Source organism: Nansenia antarctica (genome assembly GCF_963989245.1).
Source record: "Nansenia antarctica genome assembly, chromosome: 15".
In the NCBI taxonomy this organism is placed as follows: domain Eukaryota; kingdom Metazoa; phylum Chordata; class Actinopteri; order Argentiniformes; family Microstomatidae; genus Nansenia; species Nansenia antarctica.
Window position 1 is genome coordinate 24,032,002 of NC_137685.1, and position 16,281 is coordinate 24,048,282.

The window sequence follows — 16,281 nt, forward strand, 5'->3', positions numbered from 1 at the left end:
CTGATAATGGCCTTTTCTAACGGATTATCTTCAGCGTCCTTCCCTGTCACACTTCTCCATTGAGAGTGCACACGGGCAACAAATCCCCTGGGGTTCTCATCTCCCCCCAGTGGCTTCACAATGATATTGTCTGGGTGAACGTGAGTAGGGTAAGTTTCCCTGATTGCCTTCCACAGCCTGCCTCTGTTTTCTGCGAAGAGCTCTGGATCATAGACCGATGTATTGATATACCTATGAAGTCCAGCCTTCATCAATATCTCCTGCATTGTATCCAATCCTGCACTAGAAGCTAAGAGTCTTTTCAGGTCTCCCATCGCTGCTTGCGTTCCTGTCAGTCTCACGTCTACCTCTGTTGTCCAAGGGTGCCCCCCATCCTCCAGAACGGGGAGTTTCTCTATCACTTCAGATAGATCTGTATGATTCCAAGGACGATATTCTATCTTGTTACCCCGAATCAGCACTCTGGTGTCTTATTTTGGCTCCTTAGTTGACAAGCGCTTGTAATTCCCTTTAGTATTTCGTCCCGCCTGACTGCGGGACTTAAGATGTGCATATGTGATGACACTTGATGATAATCTTCCTCCTCCTCCCTTTCTCAGTGCTCCTTCAGTCGTCTGTGGTGGCTTTCTTCCTCTCTTTCCGCTTTCTCTTGGCGTTTCCTCGCCTCCTTTTCTTTCTCTTCTTCCTCTTTCTGCAGCCTCTTCTGTTTTTGCTTTGAGCTCTCTCTCTTCTTCTCCACCTTCAGAGGCTTCTTCTCATCTTCAGAACTGCTTTCTTCTTTTCCCTTCTTGTAGTGTCTTGTCCCACCTTTCTTTTCGGCCCTGGCTATCGTTTTTCTGACCTGAGCATTGTAGCCTGCATGTGCATCGCTGTCTTCACCTAAATCTTCGCTGTCATCTTTGCTGCCATCTTCACTGCCATCTGTCTTACCACTCTCCTTGTCATCCTCACCGCCATCCTTCTTGTCATCCTTCTTGCCATCTTTCTTGCCCTTTTTCTTGCCCTTTGGTTCCTTCCCTCTCTTCTTTGGTTTGGCACCTGACTGGTTTTCTGGTTCGAATTCTACAGTCACTTTAGCTATTCCTTTTTCTAATACCTTATCCTGTTCATCCTGAATAACGAAATCTCCTTCTGTACGGAGGACGGGAACCTGAGGGTAGATCCGCTGGGAATTGTCCTCCAGTGTCTTGGCATAGGGAGGAGGACTGGAGACTGGAGACATGGAATGTTAAATTTCTTTTCCAAAGCTTTGGCCAATTCATCTTTTTCTTCCGGTTCCATCTGTGCTGTTTTCTTATTCCAATCCAATGCTAATTTCTGCCCCTCTACCTTAAATAGCTTTAAAATGGCTAATTCTAACTTGTGTTTCTCTGATCTATTTTTGCCTTTCTGATGTGCCTTGTGAGCATTGATAAGTACCTCCAATATTGCAATAACTTGTAAGTCGAAGGTGCCTTCCTTCGGCCACGGTTGTTCAATGTCCGCCCAACGAATATTCCATTTCGTTGACATTTTGCTAATTACCTTAACAAGAGGATTCATTTTTTCTACTATAGCCATGGGGGATAAAGTAGCCAATATACCACTATCTTCATTAACAGCCTTTAACATTTTACTTGACTCTGCCCCCATCTTAAGTTGATGGGTTTCTAAATGCTTTATAAGCTGAAAATATACTATAAATTGAATAAGGTGTACTTTTCTTACAACCCACCTTCTTTATTGCCTTATTTGCTAAACAAATGCTAGTCTAACTTTAACTGTATCAACTGTCCACACAGAATCACTACAACCTAGAACAACGGATTGGTTTCAGTGGTATTGTGTATTATTGACTTAAATGTAATCTATGTGTGTGTTTTAACTTAAATGTAATCTATGTGTGTGTTTTTTCACTTAAATGTTTTTTTCTAATTGTTTATGATTATGTGTCACTTAATTGAATGAATGAATGAATGAATGGACTTTATTGTCATTGCTACAGTACAGGTACCAAACAACGAAATTTAGGATTTAGGATTTAGAATTTAAATTTGAATTGCTCATTCAATACTAATTACAGTTCATGTCAACTTAATTATTAAACTACAAAGGCTGGTCAACACAATTATTAAATCACAAAGGCTGGTCACTCCTTAAGTATTCACTGATTTACAAAAAACCTTCTACTGCTTAATTATCAATATGAACTATTCTGCTATTTCTTAATCAAAAGCTGTGGAAATGAAATAACTAAAATAAAAATGCAAATTACAAATATTGATTACAACCTGTAAATAAATCAACTTGTTATTTGAAAGGAATGAATGATTAGTTAGAATTATTCATTATTCAATCATATACATTGATTTAAAACATGTGAAGTCAATTAGCTGTTATCAAAATATCAAACAAAAGAATGGTTATTCAGAATGGTTTTCTGAATTATTATTTTAACCAATTAGTAATTAAACAAGTAATGCAATATTCAACAGTCATTTACAAACATCAGTTTATGAATGCAAAGGATTATTTTTCATCAACATTTGCAAACAAGCCACAGAAAAACCAGTGTTCTAAGATGTATTGTCGTGCTTCGGCCAGCAGATGGAGCCAAACAGCCGACTCGCGTATCAATTGCTTAAATGCTCTGAATCCAATCTAAAGTCACAATCTATTATTTTTCTTTTAACAAACAATGCTTAAACTTTCGTGATTCAGCGATCACAATTTTATCGCAGGGAGGGGTTGAAGGAAAGAGTAGAAATGAAAATGAAAGAAAGGGTTTGAAAGTGAGCTCCGCACTCACTGCTGTGTGTGAAAATGAATGCGCATGCGCGCGTCTCCGTGTGTATAATGCGCCTTCACGCTTCGCGCCTTCAATGCGCATGCGCACACTTATTCTCGGGCTTGTGAATGAATGTTTAACAAATATCTTTAAACTATTTAAAATACCCTGATGATCAATTCACTTTATCTCTATCTTTATAAATACTACAATCTATGTGTATGGATTTATCTTTATCTGTAAGAGATGAGTAATGTAATCAATCAAACCCAGCTTCCCTTGTAGAAGGGATTTTCAGCTGTGTGAACGAAACTCTATTCTATCGGCTGTCCTGTGTGCGTGTATGTTTTCAGCGCGAAAGCGCGTGTATTTGAAAAATGCCGGACAACGGGAAGAGAAAGAGGGGGGGAGGTATAGTTTTAACAACCCTTTGTGTTACTCACCTTTTTCTGAAGAAAACCTCGCCTGTGGAATGGCTCTAATCAATCACTTTACACAACTTTGCTTTCACAAACAAAGTACATTCACGACACAGCAATATCAAGATTATCTTTTAATGCAGTAAAACTATTAGTTACCAATTTAATCTCATTCTAATATTCTCTAATGCCCATGCTTTTCACATTCCTTTTCTAAGAGAAGTTAAAGGCTAATGGCCTTTGTGTGTCCGCGTGTCCGCGTTTTCAAGAAAATGAGCAATGGAGAATTTAGAATGGAGTCTATGACACAGTTTTGAAGAACTGATTTCTTAATCTACTTCAGTACTGCTCTAATTACAAAACGGACTTCATAGTCCAGTTACACTTTATCAAATTAGGAATTCTTATTCCATCAACACAATATCACAATATTACGCTCATCAGACTCTTTTCTGATCTATCACAAAATAACCAATATTGCCAACCCATTAACTCAACGTCTCAGGTTAATTTTCTGTCGGCAAGGCCACATAAGGACCCTATAACAGTACGTTCTTCCTGTTATACCACACACACGATATTCCAAATTATCGTACAATTAAAACGTATTTACAAATACGGGCTTCATAACCCGGCTCTTTGTTTAACCACACAGCTTTTATGAAAGAAAGCTGTTGCGCACGCGCCCCTAGCGGTTTAAAGAGAAAATAGCTTTTTTTCCTTCTCACCTGTATGGTCGATCGTGATTCAGCTTCAGTCTTCAAACGCTTCTTATTTATAGACTCCTGGATTTCTGGCTCGCCACTTTGTGGTCTATTAAGTTACTTGTTGAATACTAAAATGAAGAATATAGTTCTGGGTAGATGAAGTCTATTTATTGAAAGAAAATGCAGGAATACAGGATACACAGCTGGTCTGGTCTTCAAGCTGGTGTGAGCTGCGTGGTTGAGGTGAGACAGAGGGGGGCTCATGCTTGCCCCCAAGTTTATACCTTTTCGTATGCAAATATAACTTCACCCATGGCCCAATCAAGTTTACAGTAGATCCTTGAGGTGTGAAGAGGAGGTATAGGTCTGCATGGGCGTCACCACCATATATTTGGGTGGGGACGTGTCCCCCCCACCTTTGAAACAAGGTCGTTTGGACCCCCCCACATTTGCCATCAAAAATATGTTGCATGACTGGTCAGCGTTATTTTCATTGCTTCACAATCAAATCCGTTCCACTTTATGAGTAGGGGATTCATTGCCCATATCCAGAAGTCCACTCCGCGTTTTACTTCTGTTTTTAACACGGCAGCAGCAGCATCAGACACGCACGCAGATTCAAAACATTCAGACTGAGGCAAGACGATATTTAGATCATCCACCAAGATGGATATGAGGAATTTTTTTCTAAGAAGAGAAAAGTAAGTCAAAGTCATCCAAGTTTTCCCGTGAGTGGCCAAACAGCAACATTGCGTTCTCCCAAGGTCAAACACAGCCAGCTTTTCTGATAAGAATGTTAGCACCTTATGAGACATTCTCTGTGTTAGCAATAGAATTAGCATAGCCTACTAGCAACCAAATACGAGCTAGATCAGCTATATGGCACTAGCAGTTTTGTTAGGCATTACTAGTGCGGTTAGACATGTTTAAATGCAGAACAGACACAGGCGAAATGTCATCAAAAGCACAGAATGGCGACAAACACCTCACAGTGCTTACCTGTCCTGTCATTATTGCATCTCCTGCCCGGGTTCATTGCCCTGAGCATTTGCACTATTTAATTTGGCCATTGCACCCACCCAAAGAATCAATTTTGCATCTGATTGCTTGAGCTAGGGTTAAAAAAGAAGAAGAAAACACCTGTTCCATTTATTTTTCTATTTCTAAAATGCTTGTGATTGTATTTTTTGTATTGGTGATTGTATTTCTATGTCAAATGTTCTATTAGAGAAAAACAATATGAACAAGTGCTCAATGCATCCCCATTTCTCCTGATATAGGTGGTTGAGAGTGAGAGTGAGTCAGAGGCAGGGGCAGCAGGCAGGGGCAGTGGAGACAGCTCTGTTGCTGAGGTAAGTGCTGAAAGGTGACAGGCAGTTAAGGAAAATTTAGCATTGCTTATTATTATTATTAAATATTATTATTATTATTAATAATAATAATAATAATAATAATAATAATATTTTCACAATCTTCTAATGCCCAGTCCCTCAGTCTATACCAACTTTTGCAAAGGCATAATTTAGCATGCCTGAAAGCATGAAAGTTTACTGTGAATTATGAAAATTGATAATCAAATTAAATGAATGGACAATTTCATTCTTATTTAATTTCTAGGAACAGGAGACATTAGATACGGAAGAGAGAGAGGGAAACATTGAGAATGAAGAGAGAGAGACCCATTCTGATGGAGATGCAAGAGAGGGATGTTGAAAGAGAGGAGGGTGAGAGAAGCCAGTCTGAGAGAGACAAGGGTGAGAGGAGCCAGCCTGAGAGAGAGGAGGGTGAGAGGAGCCAGCCTGAGAAAGAGGAGGGTGAGAGGAGCCAGCCTGAGAGAGACGAGGGAGAGGATGCAGGGCTTAAAGTACTCCGGCACAGTGCCGGATTTCCGGCGCGGGAGAATAAAAAAATAAAATAAAAAACTGCAATTGCGGCATTGCGCCGACGTGGTGGCGGGGGCGCTGTTTCACAAATAACTTAGCTTTCGTGTTTGCTAGCGAAACAGCTGATAGTTGATGTTGACTGCTCAAGGAGAATACATTTTGAAAGTACAGAATGCCTGAGAGCCTTATATTGCATTATATTACATTATATTTTGAATGGCCATCTGGTGCCTGAATATTGTTTTTTCCTTTACATATATAATATACATAAATCGATGGCGAAAGGGCACAAATTGGTGCATATCAATTCACCAGAATGCAAGAAATTAAGTGTTTGATGCTCGTTTAAGGACCCCCAGACAGCCCTGCTTCATGGGTCCCCCCGATGTCAAACACCACTGGTACCACCTCCGCCTCATTTTGAGCCAGGAAAAACCCTGAGTAGTGACGGGAAGCCTTATGGGACGTGGTGCCAAGAAGGGGAATATAAGTGATAGTGGCTTAATAAGTAATCAGTTTGTTCTTTTAAAGACATGTATATATTTTATTCTGTATTGTTATAGTGATAGTGGCTTAATAAGTGATGCAATCAGTTTGGCCTTTTAAAGACATCTAATTTATTTTTATTTTTATTAAGTATAAAACAGTATTATGAATGAATGAATGAATGGTGTTTATTGTCATTACAGTTTTTCCCAATTGCTGAAACACAAAAGCCAATTCTCTAAACCAAATGACCAGTTCTCTAAACACATTTAATAAAACTAGCTCCCATTTGCCAAAACCATAAACACATTTCACATGAAGACACAATTCACAAAACACAATCCTCCTTTTCTCATAAATCTAAACACATTTTGTCTTGCTAAAACACAAGTTGCAAAAAACTCTGCTCAAAATGTCGAATTCTCAAATTAAAGCTCATGTGATGCAACATGCTTGCCACAGTCAGCAACATTTTAACACAATGAACACACCTGGCTTCATTCATTAAACATAACGACTCAAAATTTAAGACACTTGTTGCAAATGATTGTGGTGTGTGTGTGTGTGTGTGTGTGTGTGTGTGTGTGTGTGTGGGTGGTATAGTTCCATAAATAAATAAAAAAACATCACACCCTGAACATTGTTTTCAGTGAGTATTGTTGTGTGTAATGGATCCTCTGTAGTGTTTGCATTGAGTTGTGATACAGTACAGCGAGTATGTGGATGTGGTCCGTTCGTACCCAGAACTAGACCGTCATTCATTGGAGGTACAGCTAGCCATGTTCAAACTTCAGTATCCCTGCAGCACAGTCAGTGAAGTGGTGGATACACTGAGAGCTATGCTGCCAGAGGTTCGAGGTCTGTTCACTCAAGTAGAGGTGTTGGTCAGGCTTCTTCTTGTTGTGCCATGCTCCTCAGCAGAGGCTGAAAGAAGTTTTAGTGCCTTAAGAAGGCTCAAGACGTGGCTGCGCTCTTCAATGTCTCAAAAGCGCTTGAACAATGTGGCTGTTTGCCACATCCACCAAGAGCATCTTGACAAACTTGACTTAAAGGAGATTTGCCAGTATTGTGTCTGCAAATGACAAAAGAGGTCACACTTTTGGAGCCTTTGTATGATGTCTTATGTTCTAATTGTAGAAATCCTGCTGTATGCATGGTACAGATAATAGAGGAGAAATATGATTATAGGAGGAGATATGGAACATTTAATGAAAGGACAAAAAAGGGGAATCTTTGAAATTTTGGGGAAAGAATGGAGTAAAAGCAAGTCTTTAACAGGTTGTATTGAGTAATAGTTGAATGTTCTGCAATGCACTGAAGAGGGCTAAGTTTGATTGTAATAGGCTCTGAGTAGCCTAGGTACATATTTTATGTTTCCTCATAACTTTTTTTTGTGGATCTAGCCTTTGTGGTTTCTGGTTTTAAAAACTGGAAAAAGGCCATTGAAAAATTTCGAGCCCATGAAAATAGTCATGCACACAAATTTGCTGTTACAACTCACACACACCTTCACAGGACAATAGAAACACAGTTATCATCAGTTAAGATGCAGCAGCAAAGAGAGGCCAGATCTTGTTTGCTGAAAATAATGCAATCAGTTCGTTTACTTGCCCGTCAGGGTCTAGCATTACGTGGACATGAGAGTGATGGGGGAAACTTTGTTCAGCTACTGAAGCTTAGAGCAGGGGATGATGAGGTTCTAAAGCGTTGGCTCAGTAAGGTTTGTCACCATTACACAAGTCCAGAAATGCAGAATGAGATGCTAACTATTATGGGCAACTCCGTTCTGAGAAATATATCAAAGGAAATACATGAGGTGTCCACACTCATGTACTCCATCATAATTGATGGAGTACAAGATTTGTCTGGGAATGAACAAGAGGCCATATGCCTACGCTATGTAGATAGTGATTTGCTACCTCATGAGGAGTTTTTGGGCCTCTATCAAGTCTCCTCAACAACAGGGAGTTGGCTCGGATGGCAACTGATGTCCTCCTTCGATTGAACCTGCCCTTATCCTGCCTTCGCGGGCAGAGCTATGATGGGGCAGCCAATATGGCAGGTGGAGCTAAAGGCGTTCAGGCAGTCATAAAAGAAACACAACCTCTTGCTCTCTACGTTCATTGTGGTCCTCATTGCATTAATCTGGTGACTCAGACAGCCTGTAGCACAAGCACTATTGTGTCTGATGCGCTGGATTTAGTCCACAAACTTGGCAATCTGTACCATCTATCTGGGAAATACAAAACAATATTTAAGGAGGTTGCCCAGTCGGAAGCAGGGAGTTTCAGAACTCTGAGGCCCCTCTGCCCCACACGATGGCTCATGAGGGTGGTAGCTATCCAGGCAGTTGTAGACCAATACGAAAATATTTTGGTCAGTCTTGAGGAAATGGCACATGGCTCCTCTGACACTTGCATAACTGCAAGAGGGCTTCTGGAGAGGTTTCAGAAGGGGAAGGTATTGCTTAGCCTGATTATGGCCCTTGAAGTTCTAAAAGAACTTGAATGTCTCAACCGCTCCCTTCAAAGCAAGACAGTGAGTGTCTCAGGGATGCTGGCTGCGGTTGATTGTGTGAAAAACACAATTCGGGTAAAGAGATGTGATGAAAAATTTCATCAGATATACACCAAAGCCTGTGACATGATCCAGGAGTTGGACATAGAGGCTATCCAGACTCCTCATATCCGGAGACCCCCAAAGCGCTTCACAGGAAATGCACCAGCATTTAGGCCTACCTCCCCTGAGGAGTTCTACAGGATAGAATTCTTTAAAATGCTGGATGTAGTGGAGATCCAGTTGACAAGGCGCTTTGACCAAAGCAGCTTCGAAACACTCAGTCTACTGGAAAGAGTGTTATTAACTGGAAAGGTGGAGTATGTGGATGTGGTCCGTTCGTACCCAGAACTAGACCGTCATTCATTGGAGGTACAGCTAGCCATGTTCAAACTTCAGTATCCCTGCAGCACAGTCAGTGAAGTGGTGGATACACTGAGAGCTATGCTGCCAGAGGTTCGAGGTCTGTTCACTCAAGTAGAGGTGTTGGTCAGGCTTCTTCTTGTTGTGCCATGCTCCTCAGCAGAGGCTGAAAGAAGTTTTAGTGCCTTAAGAAGGCTCAAGACGTGGCTGCGCTCTTGTCTCAAAAGCGCTTGAACAATGTGGCTGTTTGCCACATCCACCAAGAGCATCTTGACAAACTTGACTTAAAGGAGATTTGCCAGTATTGTGTCTGCAAATGACAAAAGAGGTCACACTTTTGGAGCCTTTGTATGATGTCTTATGTTCTAATTGTAGAAATCCTGCTGTATGCATGGTACAGATAATAGAGGAGAAATATGATTATAGGAGGAGATATGGAACATTTAATGAAAGGACAAAAAAGGGGAATCTTTGAAATTTTGGGGAAAGAATGGAGTAAAAGCAAGTCTTTAACAGGTTGTATTGAGTAATAGTTGAATGTTCTGCAATGCACTGAAGAGGGCTAAGTTTGATTGTAATAGGCTCTGAGTAGCCTAGGTACATATTTTATGTTTCCTCATAACTTTTTTTTCAATTTGTTGACTCAAAGTTACCTCATTCTTTTCTAATTCACTCTTTGATTTTTTGTTTGTTATAGTTGTATGTTCTGCAATGCACTGAAGAGGGCTAAGTTTGATTGTAATAGGCTCTGAGTAGCCTAGGTACATATTTTATGTTTCCTCATAACTTTTTATTCAATTTGTTGACTCAAAGTTACCTCATTCTTTTCTAATTCACTCTTTGATTCTTTTTGAATCTTCATATTTAATAAAGTACCTAAAAAGTAGCAAGTGTCAGTGTCAGGCCTCTGTGAGTTAAACCAACACATAATAGTAGTCAGTAATTGCTAGGGGTGTAACGGATCACGGAAATTCCGTGATCCGTTCGGATCGCCCTCCACGGTTCGGAACGCATGTGTACCGTGGATCAATTGCAAAATGTTAACAAGTAATAATATTACTTAATATCTTACTTAATATCTCTTGTAAATCACGATGTAGAGTTGCCATGAAAAGATAGACGCGACAGTTGCGGGCTTTGTTGTACTCTAAAGCGCAATGATAGGTTGATAATGCGAAAGAAAAAGAATCCGTTGTTTGCTCACTACACGTGAAGCTGGAAATCCACAACAACAAGGCTGCGTTCGTAAATCCGCTCTGGAATCTGATCAGCGTTCAAGGAACGCCTTTTGTCCAATCAAATTACTTGGTCTCTTTATGACGTCGGACCCAGTGTGCGCTCCGGCGCTCTCAAAGCGAATTTACGAACGCGGCCCAAGTGTGTCATATTACGTTGTTCGGCGGAGAAGAACTCGAAATGCCTCCTCGTCATTTAAATCCCATGTATTGGAGCACTTTGGCTTTGACTTTATTATTTAGTTAAAAGTGGCATAAAACATGTTTATTCATCTGCTTTAAAGAGCCCAGTGACTCACTGCTGCAACCAGGCGCCTCCTCCCTCTCTCCTATCATTTAAATTGAGTGTATTTCAGTATAATTATGTAATGTTTGAGTGTAGAATATGTTATATATATATATATATATTATATTATAATAATATATATATGTATATATATGTATATATATATATATATATATATATATATATATATTACCAGTTTTGACATCTTGAATGTCGTTGGTTTTTGTCACATAGTAAAAGTGGTGTTTTTACAGAATTCAAGGAAAAAGCAGTTTTTATAAAAACAAAAATGTTTTGTGTTGATCCGAAAAATGATCCGATCCGTGACTCAAAAACCGTGACACGATCCGATCCGTGAGTTAGGTGATCCGTTACACCCCTAGTAATTGCAGACCATGCCAGCTCCAAGGAAAAACAAAGAAAGAGGGAGATTATTTTGGGTGTAAAACGCACCAGAATGCAGGAAATTGAATCTACTATTTTAAAAAATTCGGGGGGAGGACCCCCAGACCCCCCGAAAAATAAGTGTCCCCCCCACATTCAAAAAGCTGCTGACGCCCATGGGTCAGAGGCCATAAACCGCCATCTTACAATTCTCCCCAGTCCTCCATCTTAGAATGGTCATCTGGCTTTTTTGAGAACAAAGGCTCATAAAACCCCCACAACCAGGATGATCTTACAGAACTTAAGCAAGTTAAAAGACAAATAATACAGGCCCATATTATACAATTAATGTATGTGTGTGTGTTCAAGTAAAAATATACTACACTGATCCAATGTGTTGTTTGGCAGAGTTTCAGGGTGTAACTGGCCTTCTTATTTGAAATTCTCAAAAACAGAAATGAAATATTCAATTTCTACTGTGTATTTAGTCACATTACAGTAATTTGGTCATATCTATGTTCATTTGTTTAACATCTCACAGGTCTCAGCTTTCACCAGGTACCAAATTGAGCAAATTTGACCATGTAGTTTTGGAGATATGAAGCAGTTAATCAGACCGGTCTAATTAGACCGGGAACACCAAGGATGGGGGGGCAAACATGAACACAACCGGAGGGTTAAGCCAAGAAGTATAAATGCTATCCCTTGATATTGAACATGTAAGTTAAACGTTTAACATTTTGTTTGCTAGCCAACAAACAAACGGTCAGAACGTAAAACCTATTAATGTTATGGATTAGATATTTAAATCTGGAGTGACAGTGTGAAGAGCTGAACAATTTGATGTAAGATTGTAAGAGTCTCAAGGCACAGAGGGAGGTCGACACAGAGGAACGGTAGATTGCAGAGCGTTTATTCGCCTGTTTACAATACAGCGCACGTCACGGACGTGTCGCTGGTTTCAGTTGCACACAATACAATCAGAACTATACAATAAATTGCCGCGGCGCCAGTTCCCCTTTCGGGACACGCTCGTCGGGGTAGAACTGAGAGTCTCTCTCTCTCATAGGGCTTTCACACCGGCAGTTCCGAACGCCGGTTCGCGTTCGCGGTCGGAAACCTCCGAACGTTGGCGCTGTCTGGCGAACGATACACTGGTATGAACGCGGGCTCGTTCGCCAGACAGCGCCAACGTTCGGAGGTTTCCGACCGCGAACACGAACCGGCGTTCGGAACTGCCGGTGTGAAAGCCCTATCAGTGTACTCACTGCCCTCCTCTCTCCTGGGGGAACAAACACACACAGGTTAAGAAGACCGGTTGGGTAACCAGCCTGATTACTGACACCTGTCCGCAATCAGGTCGTCACCCATCCCCCACCGACAGTCTGGCTCCCTCTGCAGGCCAGAACGCGCCATGCTCCCAACAAAGATATCTGTGTATGTGGACTTAAAACTGTAGGTGTGGCGGCAGTTTACAAAATGTTGTAGACAATTTCAAAAAACCCACAGCCTCACTCAACATTTTACCAAAACAACCTTCCATAAAACAATAGCAACAAAATATGCTAAATTTGGCTATAATAATAAAGAAATATAAATGTGATATATATGTGACACCGTTTCATTAAAAGGTCCTCATGTCGGCAATTGTGAAACCTCGCAATCGAGCCAAACAAGTCTTGTTGTGAAAAAAATAGTTTTCCGGTTTTTGGCATAGGAAGACAAAGGAAGCGAGGAAGAACCCATTTGATATCATAACCAATAGTTTTACATTCACTAAATACCTACATTTAGTTAGCAAAGTCGGGTGGGGGGTATTAGTGTGGCAGCGTGTGTAGCCACCCCAGCTGTATGTAAGTAGCCATGTGCGTGTGGTTTGTTGACAAGTTTACAAGATGGATGCTGATAATGCTATCAACAGAATTTCATAAGCAGGCAGAAATATCGACAGTGGGCAATTAATGAACTCCTTCATATTGGACTATACATAACAGGAACTCTGAATCTGACGATGACGAAGAAGACAACAGAATTTCAGACATTGATCTTCACATCAGTTCACTATTCTTGGGACAGTCGTCTGCAGACAGACCTTCTGCTGTGTTCTTGGGTAAGTTTTAGTGAGTTACATGTGTTGTTTACTAGGATTTTGTGTTGTTTACTTAGGATAGCCAAACAGTTATTTGTTGTTTTGTTCGTAAGGTAGATAGCGCCTTTGTTAGCATCAGTTATCAAACAGCTGAAACTGTGCTCACCACAACTATGCCACCCCTCTCCAAAACTAATAGGAGATGGTAGGAGGAAGAAATAGGTTGTCAAAAAAAAAACATAATGAATAAATACATTTGTTGCAGACCTACTAAACATGCAACATACTGTAATATGTTTCATGCACCATTTTAGTGTGTTTGTGTGTACCAGCTAGCCAAACAAGTGTAAGCTTGTTAGATAGCTAGCTAGCTTTGTTTAGAGATATAATAGATTATAGAAAAAGTAAATGCTTTTGTAATGAACGGTAATGATGTGTGGAATCAAAAATAATGATTAATTCATTGATATGTAGATTTGCTGTAGAATAATACTGTGGATTGAAATGATTTCACTAGCCTACTTCTTACAGTACAAGTACAGTACACTGAGTCTATGGAAAACCTACACTAGAGAAGTGTCCACACCTCTGACCTGAAATTTGTGTTACAGAATGACGAGGTGAGAGGTTCTGAGAGATGACACCTTGATGTGAGTCACCAGCACTTCAGGTATTTGTCATTCTATAAGCAATTCTATTTCATTAACACAGTAGTACTTCGTAAAAGTGGTGTTGGTAACAGTGGCCAATCATTTTAAATGTACTGTCTTCTTTTTTTATTACAGCTTTGAGGCCCAGATGGGATGGGAAGGAACTACACCAAGTCCCACTAGAATGCTTTAAGGACTATAATGATAAAGGCATGTGCACACGGAAACAACATTATTATTTTTTTACCATTCTAATATTGTATTGCTCAATTGTATCTTGCCTAATTTTTTCCATTGCCATGAATTTTATACTCTTGTACTTGTAATGGGATGTAATACACTTTTGGCACACATGGCAATAACAAATCATGAATCTTGAATTATTATTATTATCATTATTGTTTAGCTATTTAAACATGTCAGCCCTGCAACAACCCCACTGACAGATGACAGGTAGGTAATGACAGGTAGTGTAATGGGGGAGTGGTTGTCTTGAGCACGTGGTTGTCTTGAGGGAGTGATTAGGGTGGAGTTAACCAGCTATTGTTCTCATCCATTGCCTCTGTGAAAAAACTCTGAGAAGACTTTGAGGCTGGTTTTCTCAAAATGGTCATTTGGAGGGTATCAACATTCACATATCCATGACTTCTTCAACTTGTTTCAGATTTCAATGTATAACACATCATTTTAAAGCTTACAATCTACCCTTTCATAATCTGGAAAAAACTGAAAAATGATTTTGCCCAGACTTTTTAACCATGCCCTGTCACATATGTGCTGTAAGCAAACACACTAATTACAGGTTTATAGAACAATGTAATGTTGATGTTACTAAAGACAATTAAAAGAAAATGCATGACATAAATTGTTGAATTTATATCAAATTAGATTTATTTGTTCATTCGGAATGAAGTTGGCTTTACCTGGATGGGACACGATTTACAGGAGAAATAATGTTTCATGTACTTGACTAAATTCTTATCTCGTACCCCATAGACCAGGGGGCTTAGAAGCCTGGGACAGATATTAGTCACAACATAGTTAACAAACAGAATGGTTCTACCGTATTTTGGAAAGTAAGGTATGAGAACCAGATTCACCATTGGGGAGATGTATGACAACATACATAGCAGGAGTTGTATGCCGTGTAGCAGTATGGTGTTACGAGCCTTTTTAGCCGACACACGGTCTGTGGCAGCAGCTTTGGCAGCGAATAGGACCTTGAAATAAGTCACAACCAATGTCAACCACACAAACAACAAGTACATTACATTCATAGCTGTGCTTTTAGTCTTATGATACACTGAATTATATAAACCCACGATATAACACATAACGCCTGAGGAGAGAAAAGACAATGGTTGAGTTGCAAGTGTGATGATGATGTCAATGAGTCCGTGGATGCCTGCCACACCCCAGATGAGGCAGATGAGGATGTAGGTCCTGCGGACTGTACAGATCTGAGAGTGATGGAGAGGTTTACATACTGCAATATACCGTTCTATGGCCATGGCTGCCAGGTTTAGGGGGTTATTCTTATTTGTAGTCGAAGTTAACAGCAGTACTAAGAAGCATACTGACACATTTATCAATGTCCCAGAGTAGACCACAACCTGCAAGATAATTGAGAGGGAGAGCATGATGATGTCGTTGATCACCAGGTGAATGTAGAGGATGTACCTGGGGTCCCGGTAGAATAACTCACTCTTGAAGAAAGTGTACACAAACGTCCCATTGATATAGTTGATGATCACACCCAGAGTGAACGTGATGAAGTTGGTGATAAAAGTCTCACTGAACTGGTGCTGTCTTGTCGTGACGTTCATTACTCATCAAATGTTTAGATGAACTTAGACTCACTTACCTGGTGAACACAGAACAACAATGTTATTCATATTATATACACTATAGGTACCCTTATAGGAAGGAATGTACACATGTAGTACAAGGGAAACTAACCATAAACGTCACAACCTCACATAAGTAAGGTTATGGAGCAAGGTTAAGGTTATCTAACACTTTAAGTCAGAATATACTGGAAATGACCACACTGAAACATACCTGACCTGTCTCAAAGCATTTTGTGCTGACATTCCCAGTGAGGTGACAGGCTGACAGACAGACAAACAGATGTTCCTCTTTGTGCCTGACTAGGCTGTGAGATGGAGAGGCAATGCCACTGGTTTATATACAGCTGAGAGAGTGAAGAGGAGGGGGAGAGACAGGGGGGGAGTCTGATGGAACCCTATTGAATTAAAGGCCCTGTTAAGCCTCATTATGTAATAATTCTATTGACCACGTATATGCTGATTTGGTTGCTTTCTTCTCAAGTTATGAAGCCCCCAATGGCAATTTGCTTGTTTAGGAGATATTCTGAAGATCCGAACAGGGGATCATATTATTGTTATAAAAATCCCTTGTCTGGCAATTAACATTATGCAACTTTTCAAAGCATT

General features: G+C 40.2%; 1 protein-coding gene across 1 annotated transcript; it reads right to left on the reverse strand.

Moving 5' to 3' along the window:
• Positions 1-595: 595 nt before the first annotated feature.
• LOC308171269 (odorant receptor 131-2-like) lies at positions 596-15,651 on the reverse strand (the record flags this gene model as incomplete). The annotated part of the gene is made up of 2 exons (XM_080546108.1): positions 596-1,150; positions 14,749-15,651. The coding sequence occupies 2 exons, from the start codon at positions 15,649-15,651 to the stop codon at positions 596-598; spliced, it is 1,458 nt and encodes a 485-aa protein (XP_080402234.1).
• Between the last annotated feature and the right edge of the window lie 630 nt (positions 15,652-16,281).